Below are 21,037 nucleotides of genomic sequence, written 5' to 3'. Positions count from 1 at the left end.
TAAGGAAACATCCCTTTGAACTGTAAAAATTGGAGGAGGGTGGAGGAGGCTTGGAGGGAGAGAGGGAGCCTTCTACTCTTCTAGAACAAACCCCCTGTCTCCCGGCACAGCAGATTTCCATTTCAGCCGCCTCTGCACAGCCGAGAGTCTCTAGCTATTAATGAAGCGTTTTCCTTTGTCCTTAAGGAACCTTTCCCACACGCAGCACAGCCTGATGCTCCTCTGCTCTTGCTTTCTCATTAGCCCTGAGCCCTGTTCATTGCAGCGAGGCCGCGCTGGTCGAGGCGCAGGGTTCGGTGCTGCTGCGCTGGCTTTGTTAAGCTGGAGCAAGGGGAGGAGGAATCCGCTCCCTTTGTCTGGCTGCAGCACAGCTGGGGGCTGATCCTTTGCTTTCTCCCTCCAGAAAGGCTGGAGAGAGTGACAGACAAAGCAGCGTCATGGGAATAAACCCGTTCTGGGACTTAATGAAGAGATGTCAGGGACTGGGGACAAGGCTGGGGGGAGACGGTCAGTAATCAAAGCTGGGGATGTGCCGAGCATTTAGAGAGAGAGAGAAAGAGGAGCCCTCTGAGCCGCAGCACAGAGAGAAGGAGGTCTGGGTCCGCTGCCTTTGTAGTGAAACCCCAGCTCTCGTCGCCAGACAGGACCCCTGCCGTGTCCCCAGAGCCGCCGCGTCCCCAGCCAGCGGCAGGTAGCTCTGTGGTGCTGGGTGCTCTGGCTGGGGGTGCTTTTCCCCACGGCGGTCCTATGCACAGCTAAGTTTTTACAAGAGCTTGAAACCTGGATGTTGTTTGGACTTTCCCAGGCGTAGCTCCCACCCTGAGCAGCTCTCCCAGGCGCTCGTTTCCATGTCTACCCCGATTTCAGGGGCTGGGGGGCTTCCCGAGCAGCCGTGAGCTCTCGCCGTGACCCCCAGCGCTCTGCAGCCACCTCCCCCTCTGTCTACTGGCTTCTCCCCAAAATCTGCCGGGAAAGGCAGCTGCCGAGACTTCAGACACTTGCAGCACGCCTCCGCTGCACCGTGCTTCCAGATAACACCCACTCGGAGACCTCTGTACCTGAAGAATTGAAGCACTTTCCCTAGTAATAATGTTGTTTGCTTTTTACCAGCGGATCATAAATGGCTTAGCAAACACAGCGAGGTAACCAGGCAGCAGGAAGGTGAGAAGAGTCGTACTCGTAATTACGTGGTCAGCGGCAAAAGCTGGGATTAGAGGGTAGGTCTGATCTGTCCCGGCGCTGGGCTCTGCCTGTGGGAGCCCACCGCCTCGGTACGGCCCCGCCGAGTTGGCTTTTGGTGGCTGGAGTTCAGCCCGGTCCCCGATGTGGCTACGGGGCCTCCTGGGCTCTGCCGGTGCCTGTCCCCCACTGAAGGAACCTGCCTGTGTTTTCAAACTAATCTTCTTCAGTTATTTCAAGAAAAGGTTCAAACTTTTAAGCATCCTTTTGAGCTGTTCTGGGTGGCAGAGCAGCCCAAGATGGGGCTGGAGGAGCTCTGCTAATTAATCGTAGAGTAAGAAAGAGATTTAATGAGGCTGCTGCAGAGGCCAGGGGAAATCAACCCGTAATTCAGAACACGGAGTACGTTACAGCCTCTTGCCCTGAGGAGGCTATTTGAGTGTCCACCCTGGGCGTCCACGTACGCAGTGCGAATAACCCTAAGCAAAAGCGACCTAATTGCAGGGACTCGGAGGTAGGTAAGCATGCATCCATCCACAGCACTTGCATTGCACCCCAAAAACGGCTCGGTCAGCGCCATTCCTGACCCCCCAACCCCTCCTGGGCTCCCCTGCTATCGCTGGACTTCTCTGGGGCTTCATCCATGGATCTCCTCTGGACCAAGGGCATCTCTCTCGTGGGGATGATGGGTGCCCAGCAGTCAGCAGGAGCTGTTAGGCGGCACCAGGTTATTTAAAGTCGCTTCTAGGCTCATCAAAGACTGGCAGGAGACACTGTGGGACTCCAGCAACAGCCACCTTCTCGCCAGCCACCCAGCCTCTGAGAACCAGCAGCCCTTCCCTGGCTCCCCTCGGCTCGTGGGAAATCCCTTCTGGAGGGCTGAGATTCTCTGCAGGAGCAAGGGAAATCCTCCAAACTTTCCCATTACCTCTACGGGCTCGATGGTGGCATTCACTAGTTCCAACATGCTGGCAGACACCAGCTGCAGGATTAAGTCTCCCCACTGCTGGTTCTCACAGCTACACCTTGAATCCTGCCCTTCTCTGTTGTTCCTGCTGCTGTGGGAAATAGGAGGCTGCAGGAGATAATCTGCTTTTGTTTGAAACGAAAGGGCCGTGCCTGCCCTCCAGGTGATGGAGATGTGACCGGGAGCCAAGGCTGGGGAGCAGGGAGGTGCGACTCTGTGCTTAGGGTTGTTTGTTTTCTAGCAGTGCTGCGCTTGTTTGGGCTGAGCGGTGCTGGACGGGTTCCCATTCTCCTCCCAGTGCTCTGAACGGCAGATGGCATCCATGGGCTGAGCCCAGGCCGGACCAGCACCTCCCAGCAGGCATCCTGCTGCAGCCGGGGCTGGACCATGCTGGTGGGACGGCAGGCTGGCTCCAAAACACCGTTTTGGTTTGTGCAGGGATCCTGGCTAATAGCACAAGGATCCAGCAAATAACTTGATGTGCAAAGGATGTTATGCATCTCCTCCAGCATTTCGTTCCCATGAACAGGCATTGCCTCTGAGTCCAAACACCTTGCAGGAGCTGTGACAGCTGGATTCTCCTCTCAGGCCCCCAGTGTCTGATGCTGCTGCACGGTGCCAGTCAAGGAAATGTCTCTGTGGTTGAATTCTGCTCTCGCTCCCACTGCTGCAGCTCCCTGAGCTCTGCAGTGAATTTCTACAGGTTAGATAGCTGCAGAGTTTCTTTCCCCAGATGCGTGTTGCATACGCTTTTCAGCAGATGGTGCTGAGTGCTTCCATCTTTGAAACTGATACTTGATGGATCCCGTCGTGCCTGGAGGGACAAGGTAAGGCCTCAGCTGGGAGGTTGAGCCCAATGATCAAACGAGCTCCGTGCAACGGGGTCCTTGATGGGAATTGCCAGCGGTGGTGGGTGAGCTTCGGCGGCTGCGTGGGGCGGACGGCCGCTTCTCGGGGCGAGCAGAAGGGGGGTACGTCTGCGTACATACAGGTAGGCAGAGGGGAAAGCCGCGCAGGTGAGCACAGCTGGATGCATGACTTGGTGTGTGCAGACACCCTGCGCTGCCAGCGCGGGTGTAAGTTGGCACACGCGTCCGTGGGACCGGGTTCATGTGTGCTAGCACACGGCGCTGTGTTACGTCCCCAGGGTAACGGCTGCAGCCGCGCTGTGCTCCCGGGGGACGTGAGCCAACCAAATTACCGCTGCGGTGAGCAGGTCGGGGAGCCGGCAGCTTGCAGGCTCACCCCACGGGCTGCGCCCACGGCTGGGTTTGTCCCGTGTTACAAGAGCACATACCTGTCAGCCACCGTCATCTCCAGCAGGCAAGGCTGGCTGAGCCACAGCCGTGACACGGAGCTGCTTCAGGGGATCTCAGGGAGGTACCTGCATGAATTCACACGTTGCCGCGGCTCGGTGGGTGACAGGCACGCACCAGGCCCTGCCGCACCGTCCTGGGCTGCGTCGTTCCTCCCTGCTCTGCTCCGGAGGAGCTGCTGCCGCGGCTGCGGTCGTCCTGCTCACGCAGAAGAGAGGTTGTGGCCTGGGCTGGCTGCTGCCGCCCGGGCATGCTGTCAGGGTTTGCCAAGGCCAACTGAAAACAAACTGCGGGGTTTTTTCTTCAGGGGCAGGGAATTCAACGAACTGTCCACCTCGTCTCGCATCATGAGGATTACCGGTGTCTGCTGTCTGACACTGAAACCAATTTAGATGCCAATTCCATAGTGCGTTTAAGGGGCATGCTCAGACCTCAGCATAGGAGAAGACCTGTGGATGTCAAAGCACATTTGCTGAAACTAGCCTTTAAATCACTGTAACCGCTGCGGATGGTGGTGCAAAGGGAATCTTTTAGAAATAACACAAAAAAATATACAATAACTGGGTTTCAACCCAACTTTCTTTCCAAAATACGTAGTAAATTTGACTTGCCTTGGAGAATTGCTGTCAGCAATCTCGAGAATGGATTGGCAATTGTCTGCAGAATTTTTATTTTTTTTTTTTAATGTATGTATTAGCTGTCACAGAGACTTGCATTGAAATGGGATCACATTTCAGTACACCCAGTGCTTTGAACGGCGCGTTGTGGCATTCTTTCTTCCTGATCTCCGGTAGATCTGTCAGGCCGTCCCTCCTGTCTCCGGGAGCTAGGAACAGCTCGGGGCTGGTCCTTCTGACCCAGCCAGCCCCAGCCTTCGCAGGAGCCCTGCGCCCACCAGCCTTCTCGGCAGTCGCAGTCCGTTCCCTGTGCGCCTTTATCTGAAACCCAGCTGAGCTCCTGTAGTTTTCCAGCTACCTAATGGGGCTCAACAAATCCTGGAGCTGGCTGCGGCCGTGTCCTCGCCTGACCTCCCGATACTCGAAGTTGTGTTTACTGAAAGCCGGGCTTTTCAGTACCAGTGCCCGTGGCTGCTCCGACACAGCAGTGCCGAGCGGTCCTGTTGCTGATTGCTGTGCCAAAAAGCATCACTTTTCATTGTCCCCGAGCAGATTGCGTCTGCATAAACAGAAAACTTCCTTAGAACAGCCTCTAACAGATCTGGGCGTGGAGCCGAAGTGACTCCTGTCCCTTGCCAGGGGCCCACGACACACACAGCAGTGCCCCGCTCTGCTCGGCCGGGCCTGGCCCTCGCGGGAGGATGCTCTTTGGGGTCAGTGCTGCCCTTTGGCCATCAGTTGGCCAACCCTTCCCAAAAGGAGACCTGGCGCAGCTTTGCGTGAACGCTGTTGTACAGCTTCAGTGATGAGTTTCTCGTTGTCTAGATAGCTGGGAAGAGAGCTCCTCCGTGCTGCCAGAGCTGCAGCGGCACTGGGAAACACGAGGGCCCCTCTGTCACTGCCGTCCCTGTACCCCAGGGCTGTGTGCGCTGCCCTGGCCCCGTTAGGTCCCCAACCCCGCGGGGACGCCAGCCACCGAGTCGCAGCCGAGCCAGCCCCCAGACAAACCCGCTCCATCGGCATCCGCCGGCACTGTAACGGATATCGAGTCACTACCCTGGAACACAGACGCTTCCTGCCCTGGAAAGAAAAGCTCCAGCTTTTTTTTGAGGAGTTTGCTTATTTTTTTTATAAATGCCTCGGTATTTCTGCAGCCCCACGTGCTGCTGCAGGCTGTAACCTTCCCCGCCGTGACCTTCCCGCGCCTGCGAGCGTATCGCAGGGCGTCCTGGGTCATTTGATTTGTACAATCTGTTTGATCTGTGGCAGAAGAACCCTGGATGAGATGGTATAATAGAAGAATAATATATATAATAATGTATTTTATTTATTATATCTATAATATTTCCTTTCCTTGGTGTGGGTAACTTGTGATTGCTGGTGTCTGCACCAAACTCCCATTAACTGGTTGTTAGGGCGAGGCGCTGCATATACCTGAGAGGAGAGCAAAGCCTGGAGAATTGCCCCAAACTCACCAGTACAGGAGAAAATTGTGTACGGGTCCCTGCTCAGCCCTTGCCCCCACTTTTCTGGGGTTTGTTGCTTGTAAGTGGGGGCTTCAGCCATAGGGGTTAACATATATTGTAGCGGTCGAAGTACAGGGCTTGAGTTGGATGGGGGTTGCCATTGTGGCTTTTATTCCACAAACTTTTAGATTAAAGTGTAATTCAGGCCACTGCACATCTCTCTTATCTATCCGAAGCGACTTCTAAGGTAAATACCGTACAATAACAAAGATCATGTTATCACCTGATAACGTGATGATTAAAAATCCAAAGAACAAGTTCGTATTTTGAAGCGGCTGGTTCCTGGCTTCCTTGCAGTTTGGACTCGTAACTTCAGCGATTAAAGGAGGTGTGTGCCACTGGCCCGGGGCGGCTCGCTCCATACCAGCGGCCGGGGGCTGAGGTCCTGGGCCCCTGGGGGGCTGGTTCAGCTGCAGAGCGAGCAGGGCACCAACCCGGGGGCCTGTCCTTCCCCGCGGGCTGCACCCCGGCGGGGCCGTGCCCGCACAAACCGGGTCACTCCTAATTGCAGTTTTGCTTTGCTCTTTTTCTCTTCTTGGTGTGCTTCATCGCTCACGTTACTACATGCAGAGCCCCTCGAAGAGCGATGCTTTTTTCTACTCTGCCCAGCTGAATGAGGCAACGTTTCTGCTTTCTCCGGTCACGATCCATCCTCGGCTGCAGCACATCCCTTTTCTCCGTAGCTCCACGCAGCGGGGAGCTCCCTTCTGCTCCCCCCGCCGTGCCTCTGCCTACGCTGGCAGCGATAAGGAGGGATGGCAGGAGCTGGGCTCACAGGCACTGCAGTGACCGTTATCAGGCTAATGGGGTTTTGCAAAATGATCCTTACGAATTACTAGCCTGGGCCCAAAATCTGCCCGCTGAGTAGTTATCAAGGTGGAATAAATGAGCTGGGCTTTACCCAGAGCAGATGTATGTCCTGAGTGGGTGGGTGGGTGGGTGGGTGGTGGCTGCAGGCTGGCGTAATGCACAGCTGTGGTGGAAGCCGGTGTAGAGGTGGCCTCTGCTGTAATCATTTGATAGGCCATAAATCACTTTTCAAAAGGCTCCTGTTGGTGCTAATGTGTTTCCCTTCTTTTGCTGATGAATGGGGCACCCAATCGGGAGGATCAGAGCGAAAGCAGTTTCCTTAGCGTTTTCAGGGGAGGAGTGGGTTTCACACCTGCCCGAGCACTACCCAGCAGCAGGTGAGGAATGCTGCCAGCTTGGAAGACCACTAACGAGAGGTGATCATTAAACTTTTTGTTGTCTTTGGCATTTTAATGCCTATCAGAGCTCTTCCTTTCCCTCTCGGAGGGCTCACGGCTGTAAGTATGTCTTCTGGGGAAAGTTTATTCCTTTACCAGTCCACAAGCAGAGGTGAACAGAGCCTGTTGCCACCGAGGCCGATGGCAGAGCCGGAGGTTTTGACCAGGCTGTGGATGTTTTTAGCACTGAGGTAATACTGCGGCATTTATTTTAAAATAATAAATAAATAGAAAGTTAGGAGCCTGCAAGTAAATAGAGCTTCCGTTATGACAAAGCATCAAGCTGATTAGACTAGCTTTGAGCAGGTTTGCCTGACATCGAGCCAAATTCCTTGTAGACTTTCATGTTGGTTTTAGCGGACACGCACTGGGGCCTGTGGTACAAAGGGCTGCCGCTGGAGAAACCCTGGTTAGGATTTCTAAGGCTGCAGCTGGGGGAGGCAGGGGGAATTTTAGTGGATTTCCCCACTGCCGAGAAAGCAGTAGCAATACTGCTACAATAGAGGATCCTTATCAGTGGATTCCAGTGGACTTAGATCTGTGTCCCTTGACATTTCCATTAAAATAGGCTTCCTGAGCAGGTCTAGAACAAAAGCATACCTAAGCCTACGTATCAGCGACAACACAGAAAATTGCAGAAAAGAATTTATCTGGTAGGAACAGAAAGAGAAGCTACCCAAGGCTCTGCTTCCTTTCATCCCAGGGAAAGCCTCTGGAAGGCATCCTTATAAATCAATGGGAGTATTAAACAAGCGCTTAAAGTTAAATGTGTGCTGGAGCGCTTTCTTGGACCGGTGGGCTAAACCACCAGCGATCCCACAGCTGCCGACAGCGTCACTCTGCGGGCTTGCAGTGTCCAGGAGACGCAGACACTTTCATCTTAGCCGAGTGAAGTCGCTTTGTTTCTTGCAATAAGGTAGGCTTGTGCCTTCCCCCTTCAACTCTTCTGCAATCTCTGGGCTGTGCCTGAACAGGATCCTATCGGTTTACTTTGACATTGAAATTGCAGCAGTGTAGTTAATCTCATCTACGCCTTGTTTATCTCCCCTATGGGCCCTGCTGGCCACTTGCAGGTTGAAATGCAGCTCCTGTTACTGCACAGTAAATAATTCATTATTGCAACTCCGCTTCAGCACAGTACCTTCTTCAGACATACTGGTGGGAGATGACTGATTTTAAAATGGGGAGCGAGATTCGCTCGCAGGTTACAATGTGTTCAGCTTGAGGAGAGGTTTGAGGGTGGAAAGGATGCAGGACCAGTCTGAAGCTGCAAGAAGTTGTCCATCCCTGACATCTTGTGAGGAATGGAGGTGCCACACGGCCACTGGCCATAAAAATCAGGGACACTGGCAGTACGGGATACCACTGTGCCCTGACGGTGTTGAAATGGTACCTAATGTGCAGTCCTTCCAGCACCGAGGCAGATCACAGCCACGGATGAGCAGGAGTTTGGTGCATGGTTGTCTCCGTGACCTGTAGTTACACCTACCCTGCAGGGCGAATGTCCTCAACAGGTCATTTTATAATCTCGGTCCTCTAATACTCAGATTGCAGAACGAGCCAGGGGACTGCGGTGCCTGCCTGGGTCTCATCCTGACCTAGAGACATGGCACGGCCATGACACAGCTCCATCCTGTGCCACCTCTGTGCTCGGGGACACAGAGCCCACGGAGAGGGGCCGGTGCTGGATTAGACCATCCCTCGCACACGCTCGTGAGCCCCTGCTCTGCCTGGCCCCGCCGGGCTGCCCCGAGCCGCTGCGAGCGGTGGGAAAATCCAGGTCTGAGTGCGGAGATGAGTAATGCTGTAGCTATCTCTTTCTTCCATCAATACGGTGTGTCCTCGCACATGCCAGAGCTGGGCAAGAGCTTTTGTTTTGGCTGCTTTGGGAAATAATTGCATTCTTTTAATATCTCAAAACAAAGATTTACCACAGGGGCAAAAAGACCACACGGGAAGGTGCTGCAGAGTTAACCAGAAATGTCTGTAAAAAGCCTTTGCGTGGGAGCGCCTGAGCAGCCTGCAGCCGTTTCCCCCCGGCTCCGGTCATGGAGCGCGCTGCTCCCTCGCAGGCCCCGTGTCCAGGAGGGCAGAGCATCGTCCTGCGGCGAGCGTGGACAGGCTGCGCTTGCCCAGGCCTCTCTCCGATTCTGCCCTCCGTGTGTACTTTATTCCGAGAGAGTCCCGGGTGCATCGTGGCTCCTTGCAGCAAACCATGGCTGTGTGTCTGTGTGTCTCGGCCGCCTGTACGTCTGTCTCCCTCTGTCCCCGCATCTCTCCTGGCGTGAGACACCCGGGCGCTTCGCTCCGCATCCTCCCAGCGCTCTGGTCCTGCGCCTCTTCTCAGCCTTTGGATGCGAGTCTCTCCCTGCCTCATCTGCAAAGTCCTTAACCGCCCCCCAGTCTGCGGGACACCCCTTTACACCCCCTGCTACCCCTGTGGACCCGCTTTGTCCCCGGGTTGCCTGTGCCCCCCCCCCGTGCATCCTCCCTTTGCACCCAGCCTGGCAGCGCCCCGCCGCCTGCACCCCCTCTTCGCACCCCCCCCGCCCGTGCGATCCCCCCGTTCCCCTCCACCCCCGCCCGTGGGATCCCCCCGTTCCCCTCCACCCCCGCCCGCGGGATCCCCCCGTTCCCCTCCACCCCTGCCCCTGGGATCCCCCCGTTCCCCTCCACCCCTGCCCGCGGGATCCCCCCGTTCCCCTCCACCCCTGCCCCTGGGATCCCCCCGTTCCCCTCCACCCCTGCCCGCGGGATCCCCCCGTTCCCCTCCACCCCTGCCCCTGGGATCCCCCCGTTCCCCTCCACCCCTGCCCGCGGGATCCCCCCGTTCCCCTCCACCCCCGCCCGTGGGATCCCCCCGTTCCCCTCCACCCCTGCCCCTGGGATCCCCCCGTTCCCCTCCACCCCCGCCCACGGGATCCCCCCGTTCCCCTCCACCCCTGCCCCTGGGATCCCCCCGCCGCCCGGGCCCCCCCTCCCCGCTCCAGCCCCGGTTCCCGGGCGGGGCGGCCGCCGCCGTGCGGCCAATGGGCGGGGGGGGGCGCGGCCGGCGGGGCCGCCGCATTTAGCGGCCGGGCCGGGCCGCACCGGGAGGCGGCGGAGCCGGGGCCGGGGCCGGAGCGCGGCATGGAGCGGGCGGCGGGGCCAGCGCTGGCCACCTCGCTGGCCACCTCGCTGGCCACGGGGCTCATCAAATCCCCGCGGCCGCTGATGAAGAAGCAGGCGGTGAAGCGGCACCACCACAAGCACAACCTCAAGCACCGCTACGAGTTCCTGGAAACGCTGGGGAAGGGCACCTACGGGAAGGTGAAGAAAGCCCGGGAGCGCTCCGGCAAACTGGTAAGGATCCGTCCCCGGTGCATCCCCACCGTGAGCCGGTGCGGGGCCCCTCAGCATCCCCCTGCTCGGAGCAGCGCGGCCCCGGTGCATCCCCCTCCCCTCGCCCCGGTGCATCCCCGCCGGTAGCCGGGAAGGCGCAGCCCCCGCCCGGCCCCGCTCCCGGTGCGGCGTGCGGGGAGGCTGCGGCGCTGCCGTCCCCGGGGCCCGGGGCGGGGACGGCCCGGAGGGACCTCGCACCCCCCGGGGGGTTTGCAGCTCCTCTCGCCCACTCGACCTCCTCGGGCTTCCTGGTGAAAGGAGCCTGCAGGTATCCGGTAGCCAAGAGCAAACATTGCACTTGAGTCTCAAGGATTTTCCCCTTCCTCTCGCCCTGGTTCGTGGTCGGTTTTGCGTGGTGGCTCTGGGCAGCGGTGTGCGGCACGCAAGCAAAGCCGAGCCCCTCTGAGCCCCCAGTGTCTGGCTGAAATCGTGACTCAGTCAACGCCTCAGCCCCCCTGAAGCAAGCACCTGCGTGCAATGCACGGCTCAACCCGGAGCACAGCGATCCGGAGGGCTGGAAGTGTGCAGGGAGACGTGGGGGACCCTCACCCCCAGGAACGCGGGGTGCTGCTGTCCTGCCGGCCCTGTCCTTTAGGAATCTGCAAGGGTTCAAAGGGCAACCTTGAACGGGATTTCCCTGCCCCTGTTCAGTCCCCAGCACCCTGCGGTGTGGGATGGGACCCGAGAAAGGCACTTGCACACGAGCCCATGGGTGAGCAGTGAGGGTCCATCTGCGGGTGGCGAGACTGGCCCAGCACGGCTCTGAGGGCTGAGCAGAAGAGCGGGGTGCGAGATTGGATCACCGAGGGCAAGGAAGACAGCTGTAAATCTGAGAGGTTTTCTTGTGTAACACGACAGCTCTTAATTAAGTCAGATCTGCCATTTCCATTAGCCTATCTGATTCTGAAGAAGCTGCTGTTTTGCTGCATAATCAGGGCCTTGAAATGCAGCTTCCACCCACCGCCGGAGAAGGATGGGCGAGAAGGCTTGGCTTTCCCTGCCTGCACCTAGCGACGCTTGTGCAGGGAATCTCTGAACTGCCAGAAAGCTCAGCTCTCTGTGGAAGCCCCTTAGGCAGGGACTGTTTGTCTAGCAGCATTGCTCTGTTATGATGCAAATTAAATACACAGGCCAATGACTCCTTAATAAATGTCGGAGATAGTCAAAGGCTTGACTAACTAGTACCTCAGCGAGCTGGCCATGTAGGAACAGGAGGCTTAACCACAAATCTCTCCTCTTCCCACAAATTCTTTCTTGTAGCACTCAGCGTTTCCGAACCTGTTTAATCTTCAGGCTTATCCTGAGCTGGGTTGTTATTTGCTCCTTCTCTAAGTGGCTTTCACTTCCTAAACACGGAGGTGAGGTGTGAGCAGGTACTGCTGCCTCCGCCGCTTGCCCCTCCTGGGCTGTGCCGATCCGACGCTACCGGCTGAGGCTGTAAAGCTGGAGCTGCTCCGTGCGTGGTTTTTGCCTCTGGCTAATCAGAAACTGTCTCTGTCAGATGCACTGAGTATTGAACCATCTCGTTTTACTGCCTAGCTTTCTTTTTTCCTCTGAATTTTAACCAACCTACCTGGACTTAGCTCAGGGCAAGGTGTGTCTAACCAGTTGGTAGACTGCAGGGAAGACCAGGCTCCCGCAGCTGAAGGATTTTTGGGGACTTCCATGAATGTTCTTTGTCTGAAAAAAACTTGTTTTCTGGTTAGAAATCCTTTAGGTGAAATGATGCTCACGCCTTTTGGTGGGTTCTTCTGCCGAGTGCCCTTCCCAGCCCTTGGAAAATTGTTGCGTCCCTGAAATACCAAGCAGGTGGGGAGAGAGCTGCTGGTTCTTTTTTCTTTCCTTTTTTTTTTTTCTTTTTCCCTGCATCTTTTGGTTTGAAGATTCAGTAACGTGTGCCGTGGTGGGGCAAACGGGCTCCTGCACTTGTTTGCATGGCAGCATCTGGCCTTTTTCTCTCCCAGCCTGGTGTTTCTCCCAGCCTGGTTCCCAAGCCCTGGCCTGCAGCCAAGTCAAATAGAAAGAGGGACCTCCTGTGGGACTCACTCACCGTGTCAGAAACGTATTAGTGGGCTTGCGTGGTGTCAAGGGGAAGGCAGCACCTGGAATATTCCAAAGCAGCAAAGCCTCTTTTGATCTCCAGTAAGAGGCGAACCCCGGTTTCTTCTGTAGTGGGTTGTAATCCATATTTCATGGAGCATGAAATGCTGCACTTGCAATCTGGAACAACTTCTGAAGTGCTGCCTGGGGTTGTAGCTTAATGCATCTTTCAGCAGCTGCTGAAAATACCTGTTCTGTCCCCAAAAAACCTGTTAATTAAAAGCCTTTTTGACTTGGAAAGTACTCTGAGTTCTCTAGGCTCCCGCAGCAGGACTTCTTGGGGCTGTTTCCTGCAGGAGATTCTTCTCATAGCGTTGACGGTGGAGGCAGTGTGTAGGCTGTGGCAGCGTCTGGCCCTGAAGCTGCTGGTCCCTGTCTCCAGGGTGGCCAGGCACGGCCTTTTCTGTCTCAAGGGGAGATCCTCTGCTGTCAGCCCTCTTAGTAGGGGATGTTTTGGAACAAAGCTGCTTCTCGGCACCCCTGGGGAAGGATGGGATGGCCAAGGGATTAGCCTCCCCGGCAGGGCAGGGCTTGGCAGGCAGATCAATCATCCCACCCTGGGTAGCTGGTCCAGTCTCTGTTGTACGAGATGCGGGCCCTAGCAGTGCCGTGCCCTCGCTGTGCGTCGTGCCCAGCCGTTACAGAGCCAGCTGGCCGGCAGCGCCCAGCCAGGAGAGCCCGGGGCTCTAACAGCGCCCTGAACCTGCTCCCTGCTGCAGCAGGACCCGTCTGCCTTGGAGGTCACTAACTGCTCCGCTCATAGGCGAGGCCGTTCTCCGGCATTGTGCTGAATACAGCCAGCGGCATCTCCTAAGGCTTCCCGCGCTGGCAGCCTGGAGCCACTTTGTCCTTTTGTGGGCAGTGGATCTCGCCCTGAGCCCCGGCTCAGCAGTGTATGTGTGCGAGCATCTTGGTCAGCAAGCAAATGTGCTGCATGCACCCCAAAATGCTGAGGCTTTTGGGCTGGATGTTGAGCTTTAGCGGGGAGATGAATAGAATGAGTCAACAGGAGTTTGGGAGGGCAGGCGCAGGCTGATTTGCTGCATAAAGGCTTTGCCTGCATTCTAGTGGGGGTCAGGTATCAGGGGCTGGAGCAAAAAATTGTTAAACTTTAACCTGTTAACCTAGCACAAAGGTCAGGGAAAAGAATACCTGGCTTTCAAGAAGCTGTTAAGCACCTTCAGTATTGCTTTGTACAGAAACTTGGGCCTGGGTTATTGAACTTCCCTTGGCCAGAGTCCATTCTGCTTGGTTGCTTCAACCCTTGGGGCTGGTGCAGGCACAATGCTTCTCCAGTGCACAGGGGGCAACCCCTGCCCTGGCCAGTGCTGGCCTGAAGTGGGCCAGTGCAGCAGAGATGTGCTCTGGGGCCGGAGGGACTCCATCGGCCATCTCTCACGTGCCCATCCGAGCCCTTAAAATTGGGTCCTTCTCCCATGAAGACACTGATGTGGCAGCTGGGATCTCGCTGCTTTAGCATCTGGGTTTGCTGTGGGTGCGATGGGCCTTGCTTAGCAAGGGTTGCAAACTTGCTCTGAGCCTTTTGCTGCTGGGTGGGCAAGGTCCCAAGGAGCGAGGCTTCCGACTCCCCTAAATCCGTGGGAGTCGAGGCCAAGCGTCTGTCCTGCACAGCCAAAGGCAGAGGAGGGTTCCTGTGCAGCGTAGCCATGAGCATCGCTCCTGTGCTGGCAGCTGGGGCCGCGGGTGTCCGTGGCCCCTCTCCCTGTTGCTGGGCGACTGGTGCGGGGGTCCCTTTACAGGATTAGTGCTGTTCCGCATTCTTGTCTGATACAAAAAAAGAGGTTCTGCTGGATTCAGTTGTAAATTCAACCCTAGGAGCACATTGTCTCTCCTCAGCCCCTTTGAAAGAGGATTAGAAGGCATCTATTCTCCAGCACTTACTCTTCTTTCTCCTCCCCTTTCAATTTCCTTGTAGAGGATAACTCGAAAACCCAAGTGAAAGCCTGGAAAGCGGCTCACATCATCAGCGCCGGGTCTCTGGGCCGGCTGGAGCACAGTCCTGTGCCTAGGAGGCATCTACTCTTTCATACCAAACTTTCTTACGTCTATGTAATCAGCTCCTTGAAATAAGTATTTGCGAGGAAAACAAAACCTGTTTTTATTTGTGGGGTTTTTTTTCTTTTTTCATTTTCATGACCCCAAGAAGATGTTGTTGTTGTTATCTTCCAAGTCATGTGTGCAAGTCACATTCCTTCGGCTGGCCGCCGTCCAGCAGCGGCTGTAGCCTGGGACACAATTCCTGTAAGGCACGGCACGCAAATGAGGAGCAGGGCTGCGCTACCTGCGGGAGGAGGCTTGGGGAGCTCCTCTGGTAGGAGCTGGCAGCAGGTTTCCCTTGGGGGGAGCTTCTGTGCACAGCAACAGGACTTGGAAAGTATAAGAACCTAATTGATAAAGTTCACTTTCATTGGAGTTGCTTCAGCGGAGGCGTGCAGCGTGGCTCTCAGATACAGCACACCTGGGTGGAGAAGCTGGGTCATTGATCTCTTGCTTGTGATCCCTTCCCAAAAGAGGGGGGTGGGTTTCTTGCCCTGCAGCGGGCTTTGGGAAGCCACAGTGCTCCTGGCCCCGACAGCCGGCTGACCCTCTCTGCATTTGCTCATCTGCAGGTGGCTATCAAGTCAATCCGGAAAGACAAAATCAAGGATGAGCAGGACCTTGTCCATATCCGGAGAGAGATTGAGATCATGTCCTCCCTCAACCACCCCCACATCATCGCTGTCCACGAAGGTGAGCCCTCCTCTGCCCTCCCCTTGCCAGCAGCATCCTCGAGCGGAGCCTCTCCCGAGGGGCTGGGTACCGGGGCAGGCTCTGCAGCAGTGGGGATGGGGTTAGTGCTCGCCGCTCTCCTCCCTCTGCTTGTTCAGAGCAGAAGCTGTTTGCCGATGCCTGTGCCGTGCTGGTGACTCAGTGCTGGCAGGGAGAGCAGATGCTGCTGGGCTCTGGTTTCCCTGCCGCACTCCCCCGCCTGCGTGCAGAGCAGCGGCGAGGGGAAATACCTGCTCCAGAAATAGCCGCTTCCCGTCCCATCCCCTCCCGCCCGGAGAGGGAAGCCAGCTCCAAAAGTTTACGTGGCCTTTTGAGGCTGGAAGCCCTGGCGCTGGTGCCGGCGAGATGCTGTGCCGTGGCGGGGAGCCGGTGGCCAGGGTCCCCCGCAAAGCCCAGTGCGATGTGTGGCTCTGGTTGTGCTGGACCCTCGCCCCAGCCGTAGCAAGTGCCGGAGCGGTGGGAATCTCTGTGGCTCCGCGCTCAGCCCGAGGCAGGAGCTAATCTTGGTGCTGGAGTCCTCCTCATTCCCTCCCCTGGGGCGCAGGAAAACCAAACTGCAGGGTGCTGGCAGAGCTCCTGGTGCTGCTGGGCTTGGCTTTACGGCCAGGGCTGGGCTTTGCTCCCGGGGTGGCGGGGTAACACCAATCGAAGGGGAATTTCTCAAGTTCTAGCTATGACCAGACTTGGAGCAAATCTCCAGCTGGATCAGTCTTTGCTTAAACACCGAGTCCTTTGGCTGCAAACCCCCTGTGCTCTTCCTCGGGGCTGGCTCTGCCGGGGCTCGTTGCGCTGTGCCAGCGTGTGGCCGGTGCCTGTGTTATCGCTGCCTGGCTGGTGTATGTGAGGTATCCAGAGCCCTTTTGTCCTCTAAACAAAAGCAAGTGGCTTGGCAGTTCGTTGGCGGTGTTTGCAAGGACTGAGTCACGCTGGCTGCTGGAATTCAAAAATATTGAGGTAGCTTTCTGCAAACAGGAAGAAAACGCTCCATCTCTTGGCTTCAGCCGGAGCCCTGTTGGGAGCAACGGGAACATGCGGAAAGGCCGCCCGGCCGTGCCAGCCGGTAGCTCTGTCGCCTTCCCCCTTGGCAGAGCTCTATCTAGCAAAGAACCACGCGTCTTAGTCACCTCCTGGTAGAGCAGAGCCCTTTCTCCTGTGCTCTGGGGCTGCAGAGGCTGCTTGGCCAGCAGCCGCGGTGGCGCTGGGGGATGCGGGTGGCAGCTCTGGCCGCCCCCCTCCGACCTGCAGAAACCCCGACACCTTCTGTTGTGCAAAAGAGACTGAGGGCACAGGCACTGGGGTGGGCAGTGTGTTAGAGTCGGTCAGGGCTCCACCTGCTCGTTAAAAGGCATGTGCTAACGAGCAGTCCCTTCGCTCCGAGCATCCCTCCTAACACCCTGTGGCTTCCCATCTCCGCGCAGTGTTTGAGAACAGCAGCAAGATCGTCATCGTGATGGAGTACGCCAGCAAGGGGGACCTGTACGACTACATCAGCGAGCGGCAGCGGCTGACGGAGCAGGAGGCACGCCACTTCTTCCGGCAGGTCGTGTCGGCCGTCTACTACTGCCACAAGGTGGGTGGGCACCGCGCTTCCCACTGCCGTCCCGGGGGGAGAGCGGAGGGATCGGCTCGGCAGGGCTGGCTCTGGGCAGAGGAGCAGCAGCTGGAGCTGGGCACAGACCCAGTGCCTGATGGGGAAGCTTGTGGCTGTTGGCCTTTCCCAGGAAAGGGGTTAAATCCTGCCTCCTATCTGAAGGGTGCGGTGGCCCTCGGGCTCGCGCAGAGGCAGTGCCCGAGCAGCTTTCGGAAAATCCTTGCCTTGGCTTTCCGCTGCTGCGGTGTGGGGCTGACTAACCCCGCTGGGGAGTTATCGACTCCGTCCCACCCGCCCAGAGGGAGACGCCCAGGGCTGGCTGCCGGGGCTGAAAGCTGAGCCCTGGGTCACCTCTCTTGTCCCCTGAAAGGGATGTAAAGCTATAGGGCCCTGTCCGGGGCTGTGGGATGAGCCGTGCCTGCCCTGGAAGGACCCTCGAGCCTGGGGGATGCTCCAAGGCCATGCCTGGTCATGCCTCGGTCCTGGGGACCTGTGTGCCCTTGGCAGGAAGGGGGGTTGCAGGGCACCTCCTGAACCCAAAGAAAAGCGGGGTCTTGCTTGGCTGGGCAGCAGCAGGTCGTGGCAAAGCACGGAGCTGTGCCCACCGGGCCCTGCCGGGAGCTGGCGCCAGCCGCTCTGGTGGCTGGGGAGGGTGCGGGAGCCCAGCGTGGCGCCGGGCGTGGGGTGCTGGTGCGGGGTGCCGCCCTGCTCGTGCTTCCGAGCAGTGCGGGGAGCTGGTGGCACCCATGTCAGGACGTGGTTTACAGCCTGTCCTCATCCATGCACCCAGGGTTATTTTACTGCTCCTCTGATTGCCGTCACCGTGTCCTGTTTGCGTGCCGCTGTGCCGGTGAACGGCAGTGACCTCCCCGTGCTGCCTGACTTTCCCTTCCTCAAACACGCTGTAGACTAAACCCGGCTTTCCCTTCCCTCACGCAGAATGGGATCGTTCACAGGGACCTGAAGCTGGAGAACATCCTTCTTGATGCAAATGGGAACATCAAGGTGAGGGGCTGGCAGAGCCTGGCCGTGCCTCGGGTTTCACCCAGCAAAGGGGCCTAAGGGCTGCTACCCAGCATGGAGGGGCTAGGGGTGGCCACGACGGCCCAGTCCCCCAGGGCATGGGGTTTTCCTGCAGCTCTGGGAAGCATCCGTCAGCTCTGGGACCGCTGGCATCGCCTGTGCTGCTATTTGCCCAGGAGATGGGAAGCTGGGAGAGTGCCTGTGCCTGCCCCTGCTATCTGTGCCCGGCAGCTGAGCGGGAGAGGCTGCAGAGGCAGAGTCTCAGTGCTGCCTATTAAAGCCATAATTGTGTATCTGACTGCTGATAAGAGGGCAAAGTCTGAACGCTGAGGTCAAAGCACAACTGGCTGGATAAGAAAGGCCTCTTCCAGTGAAAGTCCCAGTCCCCGTACATGCTGGCCAGGCTGGCGGAGGGAGGTGCGGGGCAGGTCCCTGCTCCGCTGGCCCCCAGCGATGCTTTTCGCCTTGGCCGGGAGTGCTGCAGCTGCCCGGGGAGGAAGGCCATGGCCACGGCCAGGAATTGGTGCGGTCGGGGATAAACAGGCTGCGGGGCTTTATCTCTGTAAGGGGTAATTTTGCAATTGGGAGCTCACAAGCAGGGACTGTACTTTCTGCTCACTGAGAGGTGACGGGTGTGATGAGGATAATGAATGCTTGTGTGCTAGGTGGAGCAGATAGGGACTAAAGCAGCCTCGTGTGGCTGTGAATGAGCTGGAGGAGAGCCCGGCAGCTCTCCCTCTAACCACACCTCTGCAGCTGCCTCTGCTCCCGGCATGGCGGTGATGGGGCCGGAGGGGCAGAGCCGCAGGGCAGCTGCTGCGGTGGCTGGGACGAGCTCTCTGGGAAGGGGAGAGGGGCAGGAGCAGCCTTGGGGGTGGAAAGCCAGGCTGCTGCTGCTCCCTGAGGAGACTGAGGGCACCCAGGGCCAGGGTGCCAAGGGCAGCCCTGGTTTCGGCCAAGCTCACAGCTGGAGAGCTTCAGGTGGCAATGATGCTCCACTTGCAAAGGGGAACTTTGCTCCTCGATAACAGCTATAAATGTCTCTCTAGATTGCAGATTTTGGCCTGTCCAACGTTTACCAGCAGGACAAACTTCTGCAGACTTACTGCGGCAGCCCTCTCTATGCATCCCCCGAAATCATCAACGGGAGGCCGTACAAGGGCCCGGAGGTAGGCTGTGCCTCGCCCCCTGCGTGGGGGAATGTCTTGTTGCCTCTTCGCTCGGACTTGGGAAAGCGCTGGGTGTTCTCCCAGTGGCGCGTTGTGGGCAGAGCCCTGCCTGTGTGGGTTGGGGTAACAGGTCCCCTACGACCAAGCACCGCGTGGTTGGTGTGTGGCAGCCACGGGGGGGTGGGCACGGTGGGATGCGGGTGGCTGGAGCTGGTCCTGCCCCGTGCTCTGTCCTCCCCCGCGGCTGCTGCCGTCCCGGGAGCTGCCGCTGAGGCTCTGGCGGGGGGTCCTGCCCAGGCGGGGTGGGGGCCAGGGCAGCCCGGTCCTGCTGCCCCCCTCCAGGCTCGTCTGTCCCTCTGGCAGGTGGACAGCTGGTCCCTGGGCGTTCTCCTCTACATCCTGGTCCATGGCACGATGCCGTTTGATGGCCACGACTACAAGACTCTGGTCAAGCAGATCACGAGCGGGGACTACCGGGAGCCCACGAAGCTGTCTGGTAGGCAGACCCCCACCACCCTGCGTGTCCCCCTGCCGCGTGTTCCCTTCGGTGCCTGACCTGCCTCTTCCCCAGATGCCTGTGGGCTGATCCGGTGGATGCTGATGGTCAACCCGGAGCGCCGTGCCACCATTGAGGACATCGCCACGCACTGGTGGGTGAACTGGGGCTACAAAGTGCCCATCGGAGAGCAAGAGCTGCTGCGGGAGAACGAATCCCCCCTGGCCACGGTGGCAGAGTGGCTTCGCCGCTCCTCCCGGCCCCTCCTGGAGAACGGCTCCAAGGTGCGATGCTTCTTGAAGCAGCACATCCCCAGCATGGCCCTAGAGCGGCAGCGCTCCCTCAAGAAGTCCAAGAAGGAGAACGACGTCTCCCATGCACTGCAGGAGGTGGCCCTGGTCCCAGAGAACCCCTCCAAGTCCATCCTCAAGCGGCCCAAGGGCATCCTGAAAAAGAGAAACTCCTGCGAGCAGAAGGTGCCTGGCCCCGGCCCCCCGCTGGCAGCGCCCTTGGGAGAGGCGAGGGGTGAGGATGATGAGGTGGCTGCTGCGGGTCTCACCCGGATCCTGTCCTCTGAGATGCTGCCTTGCAGCAGGGACGTTGGAGCAGTGCCCACAGCCGTGCCCAAGAAGGGAATACTTAAAAAGCCCTCGACAAGGGAGTCGGGGTATTACTCGTCCCTGGAGTGCTGCGAGTCTGGGGATGTCCTGGATGCGGGGAGCTTGGACCTCGATGGGAATGTGTTTGCTGACAACCCCTCCCCGGAGCAGGGCCCCCAGGGTCTCCCCGCCCGCCGGAAAGGCATCCTCAAGCACAACGGCAAGTACTCCTCTAGCAGCACCGAGCCAGAGAGTCCCCCCGGGCAGGGCTTCAGGGGCTTCGACGAGGTGCCCCTGCCCCAGGCGCCCCGCGCCCGCCCATCCAGCGCCGTGAGCGAGGACAGCATCCTCTCCACGGAGTCCTTTGACCAGCTCGACCTGCCCACCCGTGTGCCCCACGGCAGCAGGGGCATGCGGGGCTGCGTCTCTGCCGACAGCCTCCTCCGGCTGGAAGAGGAGGAGGAGGTGGAGGAAGGGCGCAGGCTGCGCCGCTGGACTGTGACCCATTGCCGGAGTTCCCTGGGAGAGAGCAGCTTGTCCCTGGCAGGCTGTGACAGCATCACTGAGGTCTACCGGCGCGCTGTGGCCATCGGCATGAAGCTGAGCTGAGGGCACCTCCCGGCCGGGCTCCTCGGGGTGGTGCGTGCTGGGGAGGGGGCTGAGCCCTCCCTGCTCTGGTGCTGCTGAGCCACGTCCCACGTATTTATTTTGCAGCCTCGTGCCCCTTGGGGAGGAGCGCGGGTGCAGGCGGGGAGGGAGCCGTGGTGGCTGTGGGGCGTGGGTGGGGGGACACCCCAGGACCAGGACATTAATGGACGAAAGCCCTGAGTGATCCTCCTGGGGGGTCCCGGAGGCTCCTCGCTGCCGTCTTCCCCTTGCAAACAGGCTCATCTCATCGGGGGGGAAACCAAGGGGATGGGGGGATTTTTTTTTTTTCTTTGCACTGTTTTTTGGCTGCACAAGATAACAGATGGGGCAGGTGATATACCTCAAACAAGCTGGAGATGGAGCAGGGTGCTGGCGAGGGGCTGAAGGG

The 21,037-nt window shown here is 58.3% G+C and overlaps 1 protein-coding gene across 1 annotated transcript; it reads left to right on the top strand.

Annotated features, from left to right (window-relative positions):
- Positions 1–9,981: 9,981 nt before the first annotated feature.
- On the top strand, positions 9,982–20,610 carry NUAK2 (NUAK family kinase 2; the record flags this gene model as incomplete). The annotated part of the gene is made up of 7 exons (XM_082330071.1): positions 9,982–10,194; positions 14,964–15,084; positions 16,542–16,693; positions 17,654–17,719; positions 18,787–18,906; positions 19,270–19,402; positions 19,478–20,610. 7 exons carry the CDS (start codon positions 9,982–9,984, stop codon positions 20,608–20,610), a joined length of 1,938 nt encoding a protein of 645 aa, XP_082186197.1.
- Between the last annotated feature and the right edge of the window lie 427 nt (positions 20,611–21,037).

The sequence above is a fragment of the Platalea leucorodia genome, assembly GCF_965183815.1.
Source record: "Platalea leucorodia genome assembly, chromosome: 19".
Lineage (NCBI taxonomy): Eukaryota > Metazoa > Chordata > Aves > Pelecaniformes > Threskiornithidae > Platalea > Platalea leucorodia.
The sequence above is the reverse complement of the archived record's forward strand: the minus strand, read 5'-3'. Positions and strand labels throughout refer to the sequence as shown.